General features: G+C 42.7%; 1 protein-coding gene across 7 annotated transcripts in view; it reads right to left on the bottom strand.

Moving 5' to 3' along the window:
* Positions 1-22,365, bottom strand: part of IRAG1 (inositol 1,4,5-triphosphate receptor associated 1) — a 148,657-nt gene that overhangs the window by 17,663 nt on the left and 108,629 nt on the right. For all 7 annotated transcript variants that reach the window (XM_066250951.1, XM_066250953.1, XM_066250952.1 and 4 more), the window contains 7 exons: positions 17,932-17,962; positions 16,453-16,593; positions 15,884-16,015; positions 12,603-12,744; positions 9,538-9,587; positions 8,892-8,999; positions 5,993-6,060 (listed from right to left, as the gene is read on the bottom strand). In XM_066250951.1, the coding sequence (XP_066107048.1) occupies positions 5,993-6,060; positions 8,892-8,999; positions 9,538-9,587; positions 12,603-12,744; positions 15,884-16,015; positions 16,453-16,593; positions 17,932-17,962 (672 nt within the window). The remainder of the gene's footprint in view (positions 1-5,992; positions 6,061-8,891; positions 9,000-9,537; positions 9,588-12,602; positions 12,745-15,883; positions 16,016-16,452; positions 16,594-17,931; positions 17,963-22,365) is intronic.

Consider the following 22,365-nt stretch of genomic DNA (forward strand, 5'->3'; position numbering starts at 1 on the left):
TTTTTTGGATGTTATTTGCTTGGAGTATTGTTTTCCAGCCTTTCACTTTGAATTTGTTTTTATCCTTGTTACTTAGATGAGTTTCCTGTAGGCAGCATACAGTTGGATTTTCTTTTTTAATCCATTCTGCTACTCTGTGCCTTTTTATTGGTGAGTTTAATCCGTTTACATTTAGTGTAATTATTGATACTTGTGAGTTCCCTATTGCCATTTTATATCTTGCTTTCTGTTAGTTTTGTGTCTTGTTTGATCCTTCTCTTTTGTTTTTCTATCTTTTGTTTTTATTTGGTTGTATTCCATGCATCTTTCCTCTGTTGCTATCTTTTTTATCTCATGTGCTTCTGTGGTGGTTTTTTCAATGGTGGTTACCTTTGAGTAATGAAAAGGGTCCCTACCCTGTTCATTGTAGCGAACTATTTTGTGAGTACTTTTGCACTCCATTGTCCTTTGCTACTGTTAATCTCCATCTTCTCCCCCTCTTTCTTTTTGTTGTTGTCACAGTTTAAATTTGGTTTTATTGTGTTCTTCTTGGAGCTTTTACTTGTGGCTCTGTTTTTTTTTTTGTTCTTTGTATCTGATTGGAGAACCCCCTTTAGTAATTCCTGGAGTGGGGGTTTTCTGATGATAAATTCCCTCATCTTTTCTGTATCTGTGAATGTTTTTATTTCTCCTTCGTATTTGAAGGATAGCTTTGATGGGTATAGTATTCGTGGCTGAAAGTTCCTCTCTTTCAGGACTTTAAATATTGGGGTCCACTCTCTTCTAGCTTGTAGAGTTTCTGCTGAGAAATCTGATGATAATCTAATGGGCCTTCCTTTATATGTTGTATTCTTCTTTTCCCTGGCTGCCTTGAGAATTTTTTCTTTGCTGTTTGTTTGTGTCAATTTCATTATGATATGCCTTGGAGAAGGTTTGTTGGGGTTAAGAAAACTCGGAGTTCTGTTTGCTTCTTGAACTTGAGGCTTTAGTTCTTTCCACAGGCTTGGGAAGTTCTCATCTATTATTTGTTTGAGTATGTTCTCCATTCCATTTTCTCTCTCTTCTCCCTCTGATATACCTATTATTCTTATGTTATTCTTTTTGATGGAGTCAGATAATTCTTGTAGGGCTATATCATTTTTTTTAATTTTTGAGTCTCTTTCTTCTTCTCTCTGTTGTGCCTCAAGTTGCTTGTCTTCTATTTCACTAATCCTCTCTTCTATCTGACCTGTTCTATTAGCTAAGCTTGTTATTTTGTTTTTCAGCTCGTGAATTGAGTTTTTCATCTCTGTTTGATTTGTTTTTATAGTTTCAATTTCCTTGGACATATATTCTTTGTGTTCATTGAGTTGTTTTCTGAGCTCCGTAAATTGCCTTTCTGTGTTTTCTTGTATATCTCAGAGGATTTTTAGTATTTCTATCTTGAATTCTCTGTCATTTAGCTCCAAGGTTTCCAATATATTAAATTTTTTCTCCATAGATTTTTCCTCATCTAGCTGTGTTACCTCTCTTTCTTTTGTATCCATGATATTCGATTTTCTCTTCCTTAATGGCATCTGAGGGTGGTTTTGTTGATAGTATTAATGAGATTTAATAAAGAATAAAAAGTTAAAAAAAATAAAAAAATAACAAATCGAAAAGAGTTGTTTTTTTTAAAAAAATTAATAATGAAATAAAAGAAATAAAATAAAATAAAAATTAAAAAAAAGGAAATTATTTCCCCCCTTTTTTTTTCCTCTCCTCTCCTCTCCTCTCTTTTTTGAGAAAATCTTGTGGTGGACTGTGAATTATAACAAACAATGCCTGTGATGGAGGGCCTGAATTGGGGAAAAGTAATAAAGGGGCAAAAAAAAAAAAAAGAAAAAAAAAAAAAAGGAAAGAAAAAAGAAAAAATAAAAGAGCGTATGGACCCACAAAAAGCAAATAAGGAAAAAATTTGGGTCAAGAATGAAATGATTTGCTTTTAGGTATTGGTTGTCTAAGAGTTATGATGAGAGGAATAAGAGGAAAACGGAAAAATGGGGGGACAAATTAAAAAATTACTATTGTATTTAGTGGAACAAGAACTAGATAATATGGAGAGCCAGGGATGAGAGCACTGCTAGTGAGTTAAAAAGGTGAAGTAAAAACCCCCCAAAATGCCACAAACATAGGTTTGAGTCCCAGATAAGATAATTTGTTTGTTATTGAGGTTTGAATGAGAGGAGATGTAAAGGAGAAAGGAAGAAACTAATATAGAGGGAGAAAAGAAAGAGAGAGAGAGAAAAAAAGAGGTAACCACTAAAAGAAGAAAAAAGAAAGGAGAGAGAGAGAGAGAGAGTTAAGGGTTTTGGAGTGCAACCCTCATAGAGAGAAAGGAAGAGAAGAGAAAAGATAATGGGAGATGTAACACTTATGGGTAGTGTAGTTCAAGGAGAGGAGAGAGTAAGACCAGTAGAGAGTTAATCGGCCAAATTGGAGGAGGAAAAAAAAGTATCAAGAATGAAGATAAGAGAAACAAACGAACAAATATAATAAAATGGGATAGGTTATAAAGTCTGCAGATTATTCTTGATTTTGAGAGGTTATCTTCTTGCTTTTTCTTTTCTCTCCCTCTTCCTGGTCGGTGACTCTGTACCCCGGGTTCTGCCCCTTTGGCACTCTCAGGTAGAGGTTTGCAGTTGATAAGTCTCTATGGCAATGTCATGTATTGTGCTTTAGTCTCGTTGGCAGTCGAAGCTCAATAGCATTTATAGGCTCCGACAGTGAGAGAGTCCGTGTTCCTGGAGCCTTTCTCCTAGTCTTTCCTTCCTTAATTAGTAGCCTGATAATCCAGCTATGGGGTTGCTGCTGCCTCTGCCTGGATAGTAAGAGGCTCAAAGAGCTGGCAACTCCCCACTCTATTTCCACTCAGCACAGGGCTCTGGGTAAGGCTCAGTCAGTCAGAGCTGCTAGCATAATCAGGCGGGCTTTCTGCCCACTCAAAGACCTCTGGCTCTGCCACTCTGTCCGGTAACACAAGCGGGCGCCCACTTCCGGGGCGCTTGGAGGAAACTCTCACTCACTGTCTGCGACCAGGATATCCGGCCAGCAGTCTCACGCTCTGAGTGAAACCCCCAACCGCAGGGAAAAGTTGTAGCGTTGGAATTGAGTCTCACTCCGTCCCCGTGCGCGGCTTTTGCAAGGCGCTGGGGCGGCTCGAGATTCCGCTTTGACCCACACAAAGGCCCCTGACTCTGCCCCTCTGTGCGATAACACGGGCGCGCACTGCCGAGGCACTCGGAGGAATCGCTCACTCCTTGTCTGCGCGCGCAAACCAGGATATGAGGCCGGCCGCGGTTCCCTCTGAGTGAAACACCCTCCAGCACGGAAAATCTCCACCGTTGGAATTAGTTCTCACTCCCTCCCGTGCGTGGCTTTCCCAGGAAGAAATTCTCGCCCACTAACTGCACACCGACCAGGAGACCGGGTAAAATGGCCGCTCTGCTTTTCTTTCTTTGTTTGGGTTTGGCGCGAGTGTTAGCTTGTATTGCCTGGGTTGCCACAGGATCAGATTTTCCTCGGCTTGGATCTCTGTGCCACAGCCTGGTTCGGCCGTTTGTGCTGTGGCGGCCTGGATCTATTCACCCCCTTTGCCCGCCTCAGTTTCTATATTCACAGTTACCAGAGAAAGCCGCCCTGTTTAGGTTAGTGAGGAAGGAGGAGCATTTCTTACTCCCTATTTCCTTCGGGGTTTGGTTATATATTTAGCCAATTTTTCACTCAATCATACCTTTGGGTGTATTGCGAAGCATCTGGAAGCTCCAAGTATAGGTTTTTCTGTTTCTGGTTGAAGATCTTGTTGAGTTTTGGGGGAGATTTATCGGAATCGCTTCCTACCCCACCATTACTCTGACGTCATAGGGCTTTAGTTCTTAACATGCTTTCGCACACATTCTCTCACTTGACCCTTCCAATGAGCTAGTATTTATCCTATGTATCAGGCCCTGTGCTAAGATCTCACTTAAGACATTAAGATAAATAATACTATTGTTCTCAGTTTGACAAACAAGAAAACCGAGACTCAGTGAAGTTAAATAGTAAATCAGCCCGAGATCACACAATCAGTGTTTGGTGCAGCTCAAATTTGATCCTATGCAGTCTGACATTTGCCCATTCTCTTGACTGCCCTATACACAACCTGTGTGGAGGATTATCCCATTATAAAGATGAGAAACCCAAGCTCAGGTTGAGTAAGTGACTTGCCTAAGTTCACAGTATTGGCAGTTGGTGGGCCTGGCTGGGACTCTCTCCTTGGTCTTCTAACTTTATGTCAGAGTACACTTTCCACATCTCATTGAGCTTTCCTTTTCAACAGAAGTCTTTTCCTGGAGCTCTGAGCTATGTGGGGTTCCAGGGAACCTGATGAATGAAGCCATGCCTGCTCTTAGGCTGGGCCATGGCTTATAATGTGGCCCTTCTTTTAAAGGTTGCTAGGTTAGAGTGAGAGATGAGCTAGAATGTTTGGTTTAATACTGGGGGTAGGATGAGAAGTAGGGGAAGCACAGTTTCTGAAAAGTTTGCTGTTATATCCTGGCCTCTAGAATGAGTTTATAGTTCCTGAAATATCTTTTCCAACTACCTGGAATTTTCTCCTTGTGTATCTTTAAGACTCAGCTAAAATACCTCCTCCTCTGTAGAATATGTCAATGTTTCCCCCTCTCCCAAACCATGTGGTTAAAGTTTATCTCTCTCCCTCTGTGCCTTCCTTATACTTCTGTTATAGCATACTTGAAGATAGGGAGGTTTTATGCTTCATATACATGTGCATCCCTCCATGCGACAGTGATCTCAGGGAGAGAGACTGTGTTTGAGTTAGAATGGTGTGACAGGTTTGAGGTTGATATACTGAGAGGGGAGAAAAATAGGCTTAAGTCTGGGGTGTGGAGCTTGGGAGTTTGTACTGAAAAGTGGCCCAACATAGACGTTCCTTACCCAGTCAAGCAAAAACTATTCTAACAGCAATAAAAAATAAAGGACTAAAACTGTCTCAAGGCAAGGAAGAGGAAGAATAGAGGTGTTATGTTATACCAAGTGAGGAAAAGACACAAGGGGAAAGTTCTGAGAGGTGGCAGCTGTGATCCAGATGTTTTCCAGCAAGCAAATGAACAAATTTGAAAGGCAAGTTTAAACTCCCCTGAGTGTACAGAAACAGCCTGCCTTCCTTTGGCTGAGGATGAAAAGACCTACAAGTTGCATAGATAGATGCCTAGAAAAGTTAGGCATAGCAGACACTGTTGGTTGCCTATCCAATACTCATCTCCTTCCTACTTCCTAACTGCAACATGATTTTGTTTAAAAATTTATTCTTCTTTACAGAGCCATTTGGCTTCATGGGGAGCTGGCCCTCTCTTTCCAATCAGGGGATAGTTTAAGATCATGATGACAATCCCAGTCCCAAAGTCTGTGGTTAGTTTAGAAAAGGACCGTGTTCCAAAGCTGCCAATGAGATAAGAAGGAAGGCTGAAGAAAGGTTTCTGGGTTCATTTTTAAGAAAGAAACATGAGAAAATATGGTCCTTTTTCCTCTAGATATTGTCATGTCTAGATAGGATACCGGGAACAAACAGCCATTTGCCACAAGCCTGCTGGTGAAGTCAATGTAAAAAGTGGGCAGAAGTAAGGAAATCATAGAGATGCTGAGCCGGGTCCTGCTGTACCACACCTGGAGCAGCCACTCCTCGGGACTTAGTTAAGCCCCTTTGAGTGGGGCTTTCTTGTATCTGTAGCCCCCAGAGTCCCAACCAACAGAAGAGGCTTCCATCTCCACTGGGCTCTTCTTAGAGGATGGCACCCTGGACCTAAGCCACAGCGTCTTCCTGGCCCAGGAATTTTGCTAACTGAGTCTGAAATCTTTGTGGGTCTCAGCATCCCACTTATTTCCTCTAGACATTAATTTGCTTTCTATTGCATTTGGGGAGTGAGGATGGAAAAGATGAGTTGGGGAAGTTTTCCTGAGAGATCCCCAAAGTCCAGAGGAAAATCGACAAACTTACTTTTCCAAAAGTGCAGGCAGTGCTGAGGTGGCAACAGGTAGATTGCCTTTCCCATTAGGTGATTCCGACTGAATAGAAAACAGGAGACAGAGAATTGAGGATTAGCCAGGAAGGAAGAAGCCAGAGCCGCTGGGTGTCTGATGGTGCTGGGGGTAGAGAGGCTGCTGCCCCTCTTCTCTCCCTTTCCTCACTCTGCACACTTTCTGCTCCTCATCTGAAACCAGGCACTGGCCTGTCCCTAAGGCCTCCTCCATCCTTTCCTTGGTGTTCTTGCCCTTGGGGGTACATGCAACTTGCAACTTTTCCTTTTTTCCTCTTCCAAGTTTTGTTGGGTGAAGAGAAGAGCTTACATTTGAGGCTCTGTTATGAAGGAAAGCCATCAGTTTTTCTCTGTCCCCTGCTTATTGACTTGGACTAAATACCAGTGGGTGTCCAACCATACACAAGCCTGAAGGTCCCTGTGGATATAGATTCATACAAGCACCTTGCAGCCCTAGAGATATAGCTCCAAGCACAATTCTCAGAAGATGCCTGTCCTTACTAAAAGCTCAGGCCACCATAAATTTCTCCATAATAAATTCGCTGGGATTACCACAGTGTTTTGTTGCAATGGATCTGATTTAAGCAATGGTCTAAACCACGGGTAGTCAACCTTTTTATACCTACCGCCCACTTTTGTATCTCTTTTAGTAGTAAAATTTTCAAACCACCCACTGGTTCCACAGTAATGGTGATTTATAAAGTATGGAAGTAACTTTACTTTATAAAATTTATAAAGCAGAGTTACAGCAAGTTAAAGCATATAATAATAATTACTTACCAAGTACTTTATGTCAGATTTTCACTAAGTTTGGCAGAATAAATCTTTACAAAAAACTTATTATAGTTAAATCTATCTTTTTATTTATACTTTGGTTGCTCCGCTACCGCCCACCATGAAAGCTGGAACGCCCACTAATGGGCAGTAGGGACCAGGTTGACTATCACTGATCTAAACTCTGGCTGCAGAGTAGAATTACCTGGGGGAGGCCCTGGCTGGTTGGCTCAGTGGTAGAGCATTGGCCTGGTGGGCAGGAGTCCTGGGTTCAATTTCTAGCCAGGGCACACAGGAGAAGCGTCCAACTGCTTCTCCACCCCTCCCCCTCTCCTTCCTCTCTGTTTCTCTCTTCCCCTCCTGAAGCCAAGGCTCCATTGGAGCAAAGTTTGCCCCGGTGCTGAGATGGCTCTGTGGCCTCTGCCTCAGGCGCTAGAATGGCTCTGATTGCGGCAGAGTGATTCCCCAGATGGGCAGAGCGTCGCCCCTGATGGGCATGCCAGGTGAATCCCGGTCGGGTGCATGCGGGAGTCTGTCTGACTGCCTCCCCATTTCCAACTTCAGAAAAATACAAAACAAAACAAACAAACAAACAAACAAAAAGAATCACCTGGGGGAGATTTTTTTTAAAGTACTGACCCAGTCCAGAATTTGGGGATGGGCCAGGGCATAGAATGTTTAAAAAGTAACCCACATCATTTTAATATATATCCCTGGTTGCCAACCCCTAGCCTTAAGGAACATATATATTTGGAAACCACATTTGTAAACTTAGTATGGGAAATAGGTCCTATAAAACATACTAAGTAGCCCTTCCTAAATTCCTTTTGTTAAAAAAAAATAGGCTCCTTTGTTTTAGTGGATGATTTGGTAGTTTATGTTGATTTCAAAGATGATTGAAATGTTCAAGGCAGAAAGTCGTGAGAGAAGTTTAAGAGTCATTGCTACTTATTGGCACAATAGAGTGTGAATCTACCTATTGCTCACACCATCAGATGTTTCCTTTCAGAGGTACTGCTAGTCATAAATGGGGGCAAAGAGAAATAACTGGTGAAAGAATTACAAGTTTTAGATAGGATTAGCTCGATTCACAAACACCTGGGATCTGGAAAATATTTTGCTACATAGAGACTGTCTTTGTTTAAAAAATTTGGAATGGATTTTCCTTTGATTATAAGTAATGCATTTTTACTATAGAGGCATAAAAAGGCATCAAGAAAATAAAAATCACCTGTGATTTTACATTGCCCATAAATAACCATTATTAATAGTTTTACATATGCTTCTCAAATTTTCTATCCATACATAAAAAGTCATTTTAAAAAAAAACTACAAAACATAATTACACTGCATATACTATTTCCTTATTTATACTGTTTTTAATTTCTTTTTGCTAATAATTATGAAAATTTTTCATATCATTAAATATAGGGTGGGGAAAAAGTATGTTTAGAGCTGTGAGTATGTGACACAGAGTTTACTCTTGTATTATTATTTATTGATTATTGTGCTATTTTCCACACAAACAACTGTATACCTACTTTTACCACACCCTGTATTTATATTCTAATCATTATTTTTAGCAACTACACAAGAACTCCTAATAGGGATGTCCATAATTTATTTAACCAACTTCTTATTCATGGATATTTGAGTAGTCCCCAGTTTTTCATTGTTGTAAACAATGTTGCAATGAATTGAGGCAGGATAACATTGGATCTAAGAATTCAAGCTTTAGCATCCGAGGGCCGATGGTTCACAGCTCAGCTCTCCCACTGCACAGTGCAACCTTCAGCCGTTTAAGCCCATTGCAGAGTGGGACAAAATCATAATGGGTTGTGGTTTAAGCATAAAAAAGGATACCACTTGTAATGAACACTCTTGGAGCTGCTTAAGGATTCTGAGCCATTTTCTCAGGGCAGTGAAAGATATGGAGCCTGGTCTATGTTGGGCTTTTTAAGCCCATAGCCCAGAATTTGTGCTGGGAATGTCCTCATCTTGTTGACCCTGTCCCCATCTAGGTCACCTCCATACTAGTAAGGAATAGGTCAGATAGGGCCGGTAGGCAAGCGTCATCATACTCACCAGGGCTGGTAAGGAAGGGATGGGTGATGAAGTTGGAGGCTGACTGGGCAGGTTCAGGGCATTAAACTTGGGAACGACGGCGACGCTGACCCTCCGGCGGGGCATGTTCTGTGCAAAGAGAAGTGACCAGGACCACTGTCATGGAGGAAGCAACACTTCCAATTCAGAAAGGTCCTGAAAATGCCTACTTGTTCCTAATGCTGTAATAACATTCACTGGATATTTTGACTTTGGGGTAGTGATGGTGGCGGGAGTTGGTGTGGAGAGAGTAGCCCAAATTGACACAAATATTCTGTTAAGTGGTAAGTGATGTCTCAACACGTTTCTATTTTAGCTTATTAAATCCTGAAGAAATAAAACAGAAATGACCCCCAGTCTTTGGGTAACATTCTGGATAGTGTATGAAAACTATAGCAGTAGCGGGGTTTATGCATCACTTCATGTTCTTTTAAGGGATTATACAGTCAGGAAAACCATGAGCAAGAGAAGGCTGGAGGGTGAGCTAACAGCCGTAGGGAGCTGAATTAGAGACTGTCCAGAGGTTCTCTGCCACCCATGGATCCAAGACTGAGTGATCTCCTGGGTGACTGTGGAAACTTCTGTTGTACTTCCTCTGGGAGCCCTGGTCTTCCCTGAACATTCATACCTTTCCCAGAGTGAGGGACATGGACCGTGCTGTGCGAGGAACCCCGTCTTCTGCAACAGGAGGGAACAGAGAGGAGAACTCAGATTAGTTTTCAGAGTAGGCTCTGGCAGGAAACAGTCAAAAGCTAAGCCATGGTATCAATGGGCCAGAGGCCCCACTGTCGTGCTGTTTTCAGATTCTCCGCATATTGCATCGCCACCTCTATTACGACATGCACTTTGGCGACAGGCACTTTTCCTATGAGGAAGGAGAAAGTATTTTTTTCCTATTAGATTCCAGGGCAAAACAAACTTCCTTGATTTCTTTATCTGCTGTTAGGTGATTGATTTTTTTCCCTTGTCCAAGTTCTGTGTAAAGATACAGATCTTAGAAAGTCTTAACGTTCTATGGGAGTCTCAGAGTCAGCTCTCTCTGCCATGGGTGTCCAAGGCCTCACCTCAGATGCGTGCAAATGCAAAAGCCCAGGACCCAGATAATTGAGGCTGACTCTTGTCCAAAGAGGCTGCAGGATCAGCTTGGTTTCAGTTCTCTTTCCTTTTTTTGTATCTGAGTACTTCAATTTCTTTTGTAGATTCAGCTATTCTCTTAGACTAATGTTTGCTTTATTTTATCCTGCTGAGAGTATTTGTGGTCAAAGAGTTTTCAAGTTTTCTAGTCAGCCAAAATAGCAGAACCAGAAAATTTTCTTTATATATGAAGAGTTCATATAAATTATTTAAATACCAACCTTACAAGTGTGCAAAAGATATAATTTGTGAATTTATGAAGATAGAAATACAAATGTCAAGTACATTTGAAAAGGTAAAGAATACAAATTAAAAATATGAGATAAGATACAATTTTGACAGATCAAAGCCAAAGATATTTTCAAATAGAAAGGACAAGAATGTCAGTGGCATTACAATACTATAACCCATTACATGGAAATAACAGGTTATTTGAAAAAGAATTTGCTTTAACAGCCTTATATCTTTTCACTTACCTTGAAATCACAGATAGTTTTATTTTACTGTAGTCTTCAGAGTCTTGGGCAAAGACAGATATTTCCAGGAGTCATGTAAAGGCTTATAAACACACACTATATATTAGGGAGCAGTCATAGCATATCTGACAAACCCTCCTGGGTGGGTGCTGGTCCCTCTGCGTCAGCCCAGCTGAGGGAAAGCTTACCTCTGTCACAGCACTGGCTACCCTGCCCTGACCTCCCAACCAGTGTAGAAGTTCCTGTTGGGAAAGGGCTGTGTGCCCTTATTTCTGTACTCCAGGATCCTGGGGGCACACCAGGGGTGCTCAATAAACAGCTGTAGAATGAATGGGTAACTGCTCATTTCATAAATCTTGGCTGAGGTGGTTCACAGAGGACATTGCACTTTGCAGGACCGTAATGTGAGGGCCCATGTATAGGATTTCTTTGATGGCAACTTCCCCAACTCCCAACACTGAAAGAGAACAGTTTGTTAGAGGCCCAGATGCATATAGGTCAGGAACGTTGCTGCCAAGATCCACAGCAGACAGTCAGGAGCTTGTGTGCACTGCCGTTGGACTCTGGGAAGTGTCACTAATATTCCCCAGGAAACTTGTGAAACCTCCTGTTTATAAAGGTTTCTCCATCTGTTTTAGTCTCTGTACTTTCCCTTCTCCTGTTCTCGCTAACATGGATGTTTGCATTCCACAGGGATTCCTGTCGCTAAAATGCCTTTCTGTTCCTGCTAACACCGTCATCAGCCGGAGCCTAAACCCTGGCAGTTCGCAAGGAGGTAAGTTTTGTTCGAAGGCACTGCCCTCCTTTTGGACTTCTTCAAGAGCCTCCTCACTTGTCTCTCCACATCTCCACATTTACACTGCCCTCACACGTTACCCACTCTGAAGTCAGGCAAACACTATTTAATTGAATGTATTGGGGTGACACTGGTTAACAAAATTATACAAATTTTAGCTTCTGTACACTGTATTGTGTTCAGCGCCACAAGTCAAGTTTCTATCCACCACTACTTATATCCCCATACCTTCTTCCTCCAAGCCTCTCCCTGGCAATCAGCAACTGTTGTCTGTGTCCATGCATTTTTCAGACAAATCTTCTAAAAATACAGTCTGATAATGTCAGGTGATGTGAACTCACCAGTGCCTAAGGCACAAAGGCCTGGCTTGTGGCCCTGGCCTACCAACTCTGACCTTCAACCTGTCATTATCGTACCCCAACACTGCAACCACATCAAACTCTTCCGTATTCTTCCCAACCCACCCCGTACCTCGGTCCATGCTGTTTACCCCACCTGGATGTATTTTTCCCTTTTGCCTGGAGAAGTCCTATTTTTACTATACAATACTACCCAGACACCACTTCTCTGTATAACTTTCCTTGATTGCCTCACGCAGAATCAGGTGACCCCTCCTCTGTGCTGCTCCAGCAATTTTATAGAACATTTTTTTAAAAAGGAGTATTTCTTTAAAACATTCGTCTTGCCCATAAGTCTGCTATTTATCTCGGCAACATCTCCTTAAGCCAGGCTCTCACTCGTGCCGCACGGCCCAGACTTCCGCTTTCATCTGCACCGCTGTACTGGAAGCTTCGTGGGATTCCCTGCCTGGCTTTGCCCCAGGAATGGCCTGGCCTTACAGTCGGAGGGAATCTTCTAAACTCCATGAGCATGTCACTTCCCTGACTGAAGTCTTTGTTTGGATCCCTAATGCTTTCCAGAATAAAGTCTAAATTCTTTAGTATATACATGGCCTAAAAGGGCGCCCCAAAGCCAAAGGGTCTGGGGTCTGTCATTTCGCAAAGTAGAGTGAGCTCTCACAGCCTATGGGCTTCATGTCAGTGGTCAGCTGCTTTGGTTAATTGTGTCAGGAGTCGCTTTGGGTCCATTCATGTTTTCTGATTCCAGGCCCCTGGCTCACTGGAGCAGCTGCTGCAAAGCCCTTGTGGACAGCATTGGGCAGGGGCAGTGAACATTGCTCCACTTGACCAAGGTCCTGGGGCAGCTCTGATAGGTGCGAGCTCAGCCTAGAGACATCAGACACCCACACTTCAGGCCCAAGGTGAGGGCAGGACCCAGGTTCCTTACCAGAGGGGCCACAGCTGCGGCTTGAATTCTGATTCGCCAGTTTTTTAAATTCCATGAGCTCCGCATGGTCTTTCTCATACGTCCTCTTAAGGTTCTCCACATACTGCATCATCACCTCTGTTGCCTTTGACATGCGCTTTTCCTGCAGGGGAGGAGAGTGTGAATACTTGGGCCTTTGGAGGAAGGGTCATTGGTACTTATTTGCAGAGTCAGGATACATGGACCAATCAGACGTGACTCTGCCCTCTAAGAGTTTGCTGTCTACCACGTGAGCTGAGAGGGAATGGCAGGCACCTTCACTTGGAGAACAAGAACAAACACAGCCACATGCCTCAGGTGATGGCAGGTGGAACAGAGTCATCTCTGCTCACGGAGAATGGGGCAGGGAGGTTTCATGGAGATGGAGTGAAGTGGCTATAGGGTGTGGGCAGCATCTGGGCACTTAGATAGGGACGGAAGGGACAAAGAGTGTTCAGGTCAGGGAACTCCAAGAAGAAGGGTCCAGAGACAGGGAACCATAGGGCTTATATCTAAGTAGAAGATTTATCCCCCAAACAGGAATTCTTTGGAGAGCATAAAGGAGTGCTATTAAGAATTACGCTTGGATCAAAGACCCAACTATAAGACCTGAAACAATATACATAGAAAAAACATAGGTTCTGAACTTATGAATGTTGACCTTAGAGAGAATTTTATGAATTTGACCACAGAAGCAAGAGAAATAGAGGCAAAAATAAATAAATGGAACTATATCAAACTAAAAGCCTCTGCACAGCAAAAGAAACCATTAACAAAACAAAAAAGGCAACCAACCAAATGGGAGAAGATATTTGCAAATGATACCTCCAATAAGGGGTTAATATCCAAAATTATATAGAGAACTCACAAAAGTCAATAATAAAAAACAAACAATGCAATAAAAAAAAGTGAGCAGAAAACCTGAACAGACACTTCTCTCAAAGAAACGTACCAATGGCTAACAGGTATATTGAAAGATGCTCATCTTCACTAGCTATAAGGAAAATACAAATCAAAACCACAGTGAGGTACCAACTCACACCTGTTAGATTGGCCAGTATCAAAAAGACAAGCATAACAGGGTTTGAGAGGCTGTGGAGAAAAGGAACCCTCATTCAGTGCTGGTGGAAATGCCAAGTGGTACAGCTCCTACGGAAAACAGTGTGGAGGTTCCTCAAAACTTAAGACTAGAGCTACCATATGACCTGGCAATACCTCTGCTGGGCATCTACATGAAAAATTTGGAACCATTTGTTTGTAAAGATATATGTACTTCTATATTCAATGCAGCATTATTCATGGTAGCTAAGACATGGAAACAACTTAAGTGTCCCTCAATAGAGAATTGGATAAAGAAGCTGTGGTACATATATACTATGGAATACTATTCAGTCATAAGGAAGAATAAAACACTGCCATTTCCTACAAAAGGATGGATTTTGAGAATATCATGCTAAGTGAAGTAAGTCAGATAAAAAAACAAAACCATATATTTCACTTAGATGTGGGATATAAAACAAAAATCAACAAAGGAACTAACAAAACAAACAAACAAAAACTTACATACAGACGATCGTATGGTGGTTACCAGAGAGCAATGGGAGTGGGGGAGTAGAGGAGGGGAGAAGGGGTCAAATATATGGTGAGGAGAGGAGACCTGACTTTGGGTGAACACACAATGCAACATACAGATGATGTATTGTAAAATTGTACACTTGGAAAGTTATATAATCTTATTATCTAATATCACCTCAATAAGTTTAATAAACTTAAAAAAAAAGAGTTATGCTGTAACAATAGTAAATAATGGGACTGTCTGGAAAACCAGGAAAGTACAGGTCATCCCACTTATGTAGGAATCAGCAAGCAGTTGCGTTTGTTCACAAGAAGTAAAGGTAGTTAGGGCTGGGTTATGAAGGACCTTGTCTTAAAGTAAGGGAGTGGCATAATCAGGCCACCAGTGGAAATGAGACTGATGGGAGTGAGACTGATGATAGTAAGTCGGGTGGACTGGAGAGAGAGGTGAGAACTGAGACTCAGAAGCTAGGGGTGGGAAGCCATTTGGAGAAAGCTGAAGACCGAAGTGAGCAACACACATGGGCCTAGAAACACGTTGGGGAAAGCCATTCAGGTAAGAAAGATTTTTTCCTGCTTATCCCCCTGGGATTCCTCAGAGAGCCCAGCTCACAGCCAGCCTAGCCACAGAGGGACATGCTCAGTGGCCAAGTCCTGGGAGAGGTCCCTACAGCCAAGAGCTGAGACCAGCCACTTCCTTTGAGCTCTCCCTTTGTGGCTGCTCCCAGCTGGATGGAGTTCCTGGGCACTGCTGCTGAGTCAGGCCTCCCGCCCCCCACACACACACTGCACTCCACCCCGGAAGATAGAGGGGGTGGGACAGCCAGTGGCTTGCTGCTGTACAAGAATTTCTGGGAGCTGTTCCCCAGGAACACCACCGATGCAAATCACGAGTCCATGGTAATAGCAGCAGTGATAATAACACCCAGATGTTTTACGAGTATTACACACAACCCTACACAGCAGATACTATTTTAAGGTGTGAGAAGCTGGAGCCCGGAGAGCTCAGTAGGGGAGGCCACTCAATGAATCCTGGTGGGGATGAGATTAGGCCTCGGGCACTCTGACCCTGTGACACCATCTGGGATCAGAGCAGTGCTCTATGTGCTTCCGAGGACATCAAAGTGGCTGAGAGGGAACCAGCCCGGCAGGCACCCCAGCTCTGCCACTACCAGTGCTACTACTGTTCTGAGACCTCATGTCTTTATCCAGGGATAAGGAAACTTACTTTACAGAGTTCTGGTTAAATGAAACAAAGAAGTTTTTCCTGAAGCGTGTTTTGCCAGTACTAGTTCCATGGGAGTCAAATTGATATTTTGTGAGAAAAAGGAAAAGAGTGGTGGTGGTTTTTCATTCAAATACATTTGGGAAATACACAGGTTAACTAAACAAGCTTCTTCACTATAAGACTTGTCAAAGGCTTAATTATTGCGATATGCATTAGAACTCTCCAAGGAAAGAGGGGAGTATGCAATAGTTCTCACACTTAACTGTCCACAGAAAGCTTTTCCAAGGAGCACTGGAGGGTTTAGTGGTCCACCAAAAATACTCTGAAAAAAACCACAATAACGTACATAGGCGGCCAGGCCCAGAGGAAGCCGTCAGTAGTGGTATCTGTAGCTGCCACTGCTCTGTTACTGTGGGCAGAGCAGAGCCAGTCAGAAGGGCTGGGAGCTGGCAAGGCTCACCTGGCGGACGGCCCCCACCATCTCAGCCCGGCTGGAGAGGCGGGCAGCTAGACGATGCAGGACAGCAATGTCTTCCAGGAGCTTCTGGTAGGTCTCCCGCTGCTCACACCCTTGCCAGAGTGAGACTGAAGACTGAGGAGTGAGAAGAAACATCACCTGGGGCCCTCACAGGCTGAGCTCTGGTCCCTGTCCTATCTGCAGGGTCGGGGCTACAGCTGGGGACTGGAGAAGCCCGAGGTGGACACTCTCTATTTGGATGGCCTAAGAGAAGGGAATCACATCCAGATCTCTGGTTCCCAAGGAGCTCCTTTTGCCATTCCAGGTCACCCAGCCCCCTCTTGAGAAGCTCCCAAGGGCTCAGAGGCCTTACCCACTGCCCTGAGGTCATCAGGCCTTCGGGATCTCTGCCTCAGCTTCCCCCAACACTCTGAGGAAGACTGGCTCACAGCCTTGGCCTGACTTCTCACATCAGGAAACTCTACTTGGTGACTGAGGGAGGCCGAATCCCCAGCAAAGCCCTTGGAGACAGTCCCTCCTCCGAGGAGTCCCCCGTCAGGCTACACAATTACCGTAATGGAAGCTTTGAAGTTTTCCAGTTCCTTCTCGGTATTCTCTTCTGTCAGATTGCGTTCCCTTTCAGCCTGGTTAATTCTAGACTCCAGAGTGTAGCTGTCATTTCTAAAGGCCAAGGACAGTTGTACAAACACGTTCTGTTGGGAACAAGAGTGTGGGAGAGGTGCTAGGAGGAGTCATTGCAGGGAACAAGGCTGCGGGTATGTTTCTCGCATGAGCATTTCACATCAGCTCCTGGGCCAGTCACCAAAGCAGTCATAGACACGTGAAACTCTCCCTTCACAGTCACCCACACAAGGGATGGTGACATACTACCCTGAGGTCCATGCTGGGTCCTTCCCGGACCAGAGACCTTTTTTACTGAGGAATAATAAAAGAATAACACTTTGCTTTTCCTGAACTTTAAGAAAATAACATCCTGTATTTGAGTTTAGATAAACTTGGGCCGATACAGCTGATTTGTGTAAGCAGTTTGGGTTCATGTTAGGATTTATTGTACATGGGTTTTGGTTTCCCATGAAACCACCGTACAGGAAATTTGAGATGTAAGACTTGTTGACTTAAAGCCAAATTCAAGCAGCATCTTGTCAGACTATTCCAGATCCCCCATACAAAGGAGCTTTAAGAGCTGCCAGGAGATTAAGGTTAGGTAGGATTCTGTAAGAAGTTTTCTGGAATGAATATTCCATGCCAAAAACGTAGCCTGCATGAATGAACTCTGGAAGGTGGTATTGATTAGACATGGAATTCTTGGAATAATAGGAAGCTACTGGGGAAGGGAAATAGACAGATGGACTACACAGGAAGGAAGCAATGGCCTTTATTTTTAAAGCTTTCATTGCCCTGAGTCAGGTGGTAGCAGATTTATACAGTTGGGGTGAGATAACTGCCTGAACTTCTGAAGTTCATGTAACAAGGCCCACAGTGTGCAGAAATCACCAGACAGAGAACTGAAGGCCCTGAACTGACCCAATGATAACAATGTCGGCAATACTGAAAGCTACTCCTCACTGAGCACCTACCATATGTCAGCAGTGCTATGGATTTTATGCACCTAAGCTCATTACTCTCATAAAACCCTCTCTATAGGAACACTTATATCCATATATGGGTAAAGAGACTAAGACCAGAGAGGTCATTAACTTGTTCAAGGTGACATGTAAAACCAGGATTCAACTGTGGACTGTTTGATGCAGACTGATTCCACAGCCTGTGCTACTTTCGCCATGCTGAGTACTGCTGTGTCAGCATACCTCTGAGGACAGGAGCTGGCCCTTATAAACCTCCCATGGCCCATCTTCACCAACCTCAGTGGGTGGGGATTCTCTGTCCTATTTAAGCCTGAGCCCAGTTAAGTTTATCAATAATGCTCTATGGTTAATTCTCTATACCTGGGTTAGCCTCACAAAGAAAGTGTAAGTAAAACCAAGTCAAGCCCTGGCTTCCTAATTTCATAAAGCGCTGGAGTCACTTACCTCGACTTCCTTTTCAGTGAGTGGAGGGGCACTGTGAAAAACAAAAGACATGCAAATGAACTTTGTCCAACCTAAGAAAAGACCAAAACCAGCAGACCATGGGTTTCCCAAAATGAAGTAAGCAGAGTTAATGAGATGGAAAAGCGTCAGGAAATGCTTTGTGTGAGCTCTGTCATCTGTGAGATATTCTACCAGATAGTCACTCCTACAAAGGAAGCGTGGTGGAAAATATTAGATCCCGAGGTCAGTCCTCCACCAGTGCTTCCACTAACTGTGACTTTGGACAAGTTACTTTAATCTCTCTCTGTTTGCTCATCTGTAAAATGGGAATAATATATTTATCTTATAGGAGTCTTATAAGGAATATATGTATGTATATACATGTGTGTGTGAGTGTATATGTGTATATATTGACATATATATATAGCTATATCCACATTGTATTTATGTATATATGTATATGTGTATGTACACACATATCTACATGACATCTTCAGTAGGCACACAGATGTTAGCTATTATGGCTTATTCACGGGCTTGTTTTGATGACTTAATAAGAAAACACATGTACTACACACTTTATAAACTGTACACATCTGAGCAGCTATTATTTCTTTGGGGCTACCTAGGTCTGCAAAGCCTGAGGCTCCTCCTGTCTCTGAGGATTGTGACAAGAGGACATGTGGGCCAAAGAATAAAAGGTAGGAAAGAGTGGCCAGAGCTCTTCTCCACAGTGAGAGCTTCTTACAGCAGGAATCAGAGGTTGGGAGACAAGTCCCAGCTAGTGTCATTCTGAGAGGATCCCCATCATGTGTGGTTCCCACAGCAAGCAGTTCTTTCATCTGCATGCTCACTGTGTTGCCGTTGCCGCCACTCTTGCTGGTAACTAACGCCAGCCCTGTTCTGAAACCAGGACAATGTAAATAATACACGGGCCCTTTCCTGTGCTGGGTGGGAGGACTGGGAGAGGTCCTACCAGCGTCATAGGACTTGGCAACCAGCATGCCATTGATAAGACTCTCAGGAAACACAGCTTCCTCTCTTTGACAGGTGGGGAAGGACCCCAAGAGCAAAGGTAGGGGTCAGCTAACTCTGCAAGGGCCTGGTTCTCACCCTGACAAGGGACTGTGAGAGCCTTCCTGTCAGGATGAGGCAACAAGACCCCATGGCTAGCAAGTCAGCAGAGTACAGAGCATGGGACAAACAAGTGCAAAAATGTTTGATGCTTACACTTCTCGTCACAACCCCACCCGTCAGGCCCTCTCTGCTGTGGGCCAGCCAACACAATCTAGAGAGCATGCACATATTTTATGCTCCAATGATTTATCAAAACTCCTTAAATTTGACTTCGATTCCTGACTTTGTTTGGATATTATGTGAAATTTACATATTATTTTTTAATCACTGGTTAACCAAACTTATTTTTCTATTTTGAGGACTCATTTTCTGCTTTTTTGCTATAAAACAGTTTTTAAAAAATGTACAAAGCCCTGGGGACCCAGGGAAGTGGGATTCAGTTAAAGAAGCCACATAACATAGCCAGCTCCTGATGCAGAGAGCTCTGGCCTGTGAACTGGCATAGACAGCTAAGGGCAGAGGCCGGGGCCTCCAAAAAGACAGAAGCCTAGCAGGTGACCTACAAGGATGGCATTGCCTGCCTCAGAATTCAGACTCGCTCAGGGCCTTAGAATAAAAGCCAGGCCCTCTGCGGACCAGCCCACCAGACTCTCCTCTCCCCACTCTCCGGCCACATTGACCACTCTGCTCCTCCAACACATTTCCCTCACTGTGTCCCGAGAGCCTTTTCATTCTCTTTTATAACAACTTTATTGAAATATAGTTCACATACTATAAAATCTATAATTCAATAATGTTTATCCACAGAATTTTATAACCATCACTACAGTCAATTTTAGAACTTTTTCATCATCCCCAAAAGAAAACCTGTACCCATTAATTATCAGTCAAGTCCATCTTTCCCAAAGCCCCACCCCCAGTCCTGAGCAGCCACTAATCTACTTCTCATCTCTATGGATTTGCCTGTTCTGGATATTTCTTTTTTTTTATTTTTTTTATTGCCTATTCTGGATATTTCTTATAAATGGAATCATATAACGTATAGTCTTCTGTGACTGGCTTCTTTTACTTATCATAATATTTTCAAGGTTTATCTACATTGTAGTATACATCAGTATTTCAAGTTTATGGCTGAATAATATTTCATTGTATGAATATAGCACATTTTGTTTATCCATTAATCAGTTGATGAATATTTGGGTTGTTTCCACTTTTTGGCTATTAAGAAAATACTGTTATTGAACTTTTATATACAAGTTTTTGTGTGGACATACATATTCATTTCTCTTTCTTATATTCCTAGGAGTGGAATTGCTGGGCCATATGTTACCTATGTTTAACTTTTTGAAAAACTGCCAAACTGTTATTCCAAAGTGGCTACACCATTTCACTGAGGATCCCAAGTCGTCCACATTGTTACTGCTCATCTTTTTTAGTGTAACCATTCAAGTATGTGTAATATGGTATCTCATAATTGATTTTCACTTTCCTAATGACTAATAATGTTAAGCATCTTTTCATGTGCTTATTGACTCCTCATATATATTCTTTGCAGAAATGTCTTTTGCCCTCTTCAAAAAATTAGTTGTCTTTTTATTTAATTAAAAGAGTTCTTTACATATTCTGGAAACAAGTCCCTTATCAGATACAGGATTTGCAAATATTTTCTTTCATTCTGTGGGTTGTCTTTTCACTTTCTTGACCATATTGTTTATATCACAAAAGTTTTAATTTTGGTAAAATATTATTCATTTATTTTTCTCTTGTTGCTTGTGCTTTTGGTGACATATCCAAGAAACCATAGACTAACAAAAGGTGACAAAGATATGCTCTTCTATTTTCTTTGAACAGTTAAACCATTACCTCTTACATTTAGGCCTATGATCCCATTTGTATTAGTTTTTGTGTACTGCGTGAAGTAGGGTCCAATTTTACTCTTTTGCATGTGGCTATCTGGTCATCTTAGAATGATTTATTGAAATTACTATGTTTTTCGTCTGGAAATTTCTTCACCAAAATATCTTTGCATGAGAATCTTCTTGTTGTTATTTGTATGTCTCAACTTAATTACCATTTTATCATAAAGGCCTTCTTTAACTCTCTACTCAATGCTCCATTCCTATATTATTCTCTACATATGCGCATTTCATGGTCTACCTAGCACCTTTGCTATCTGAAATCATTCATTTTGTTACTTGAATATTATTTATCTCCCCACCCAGAATGTAAGTGCCATGGGAACAGGGGCTTTATCTTCTTGTTCTTCATTCTAATGTCTGGCACATAACAGGCACTCCATGATTATTTGTTGATTAAATGCCAGTTTATTGCTCCTGTTGGTGGATGAGCCTGGGACACCATATCTAGTGACATCTCTTTGCACTTTTGTTAACCAATCACTGACTATGTTCCTAACTTGGGTTTTAGACTTGGTTTTTCTATTGAATCCATTCAGTTTGCTGACCTTATTTATGAGTTCCCTCTTGGTATAGTTTGATCCCATTTCATGTAGCTCACATAGAACATGAAATAAACTTCTTTTTTACATTAAAACTCAAGTATCATTTTTCCATATTTTTTCTAGAGAAAGGAATCATGAAGCTCTGGCCTCCTTCTGTTGGATAACAACTTACATGATAGTTTGTCGATATCTCCTAAACCCCAAACCAGAGCTAGAGAGTTCTGGGCCCAACTAAGGGCCCAATTCGGAAACAGTCTCTACTGTGGCCAAAAGCAGGGAGGCTGATTTAGAGGTCGGAGCAGGGAGTTTGGAGATGGGCACACTGGTTATTGACACAATGCAAGAGAGACACTGACCCTTCCTAACCTGACAGCCTGGACCATGTGCTTCAGAAACTGACCTTATTCATTGATCTAATTTATCACAGCAGCCCAGTTGTGGTTGGTAGCTACTATAGTAACTGTTACTCAGGGATGATAGAAGTGCTCAGTCTTTCCTGTGGAAGCTGGGGAATTTAATTTGCTGGAAGTGTGCTCTGATCACATTAATTATCTTCAACTTTCAGAGGAAAAAGAAGCCAATAGCACTCTTCACCAGACTTGTTCCTTGCAGACTGAAGAGATTGTTTTGGTGCTGTGACAGGCCCCTGCCATAGCTGTGGGGCAAATCAGTTCACCCTGAATTCAATTCCTGACCTCATCACCTGCCAGAAAGTTGCTTCACTTCTCTGCTTTCTCCCTGAAGATGAAATAAAACCTCCCTTTTCTGCCTCACGCGGTTGTCACAAACACCAAAACACACACAGTATGTGAACACGGGGCTGTAACCGGCGGTGCCTGAGAGTGCTCCTCCCTTGGTTTCCTGTCTCTGGACCCCCCCCCCCCATGCCTTTACCC

Source organism: Saccopteryx bilineata, chromosome 1, assembly GCF_036850765.1.
Source record: "Saccopteryx bilineata isolate mSacBil1 chromosome 1, mSacBil1_pri_phased_curated, whole genome shotgun sequence".
Lineage (NCBI taxonomy): Eukaryota > Metazoa > Chordata > Mammalia > Chiroptera > Emballonuridae > Saccopteryx > Saccopteryx bilineata.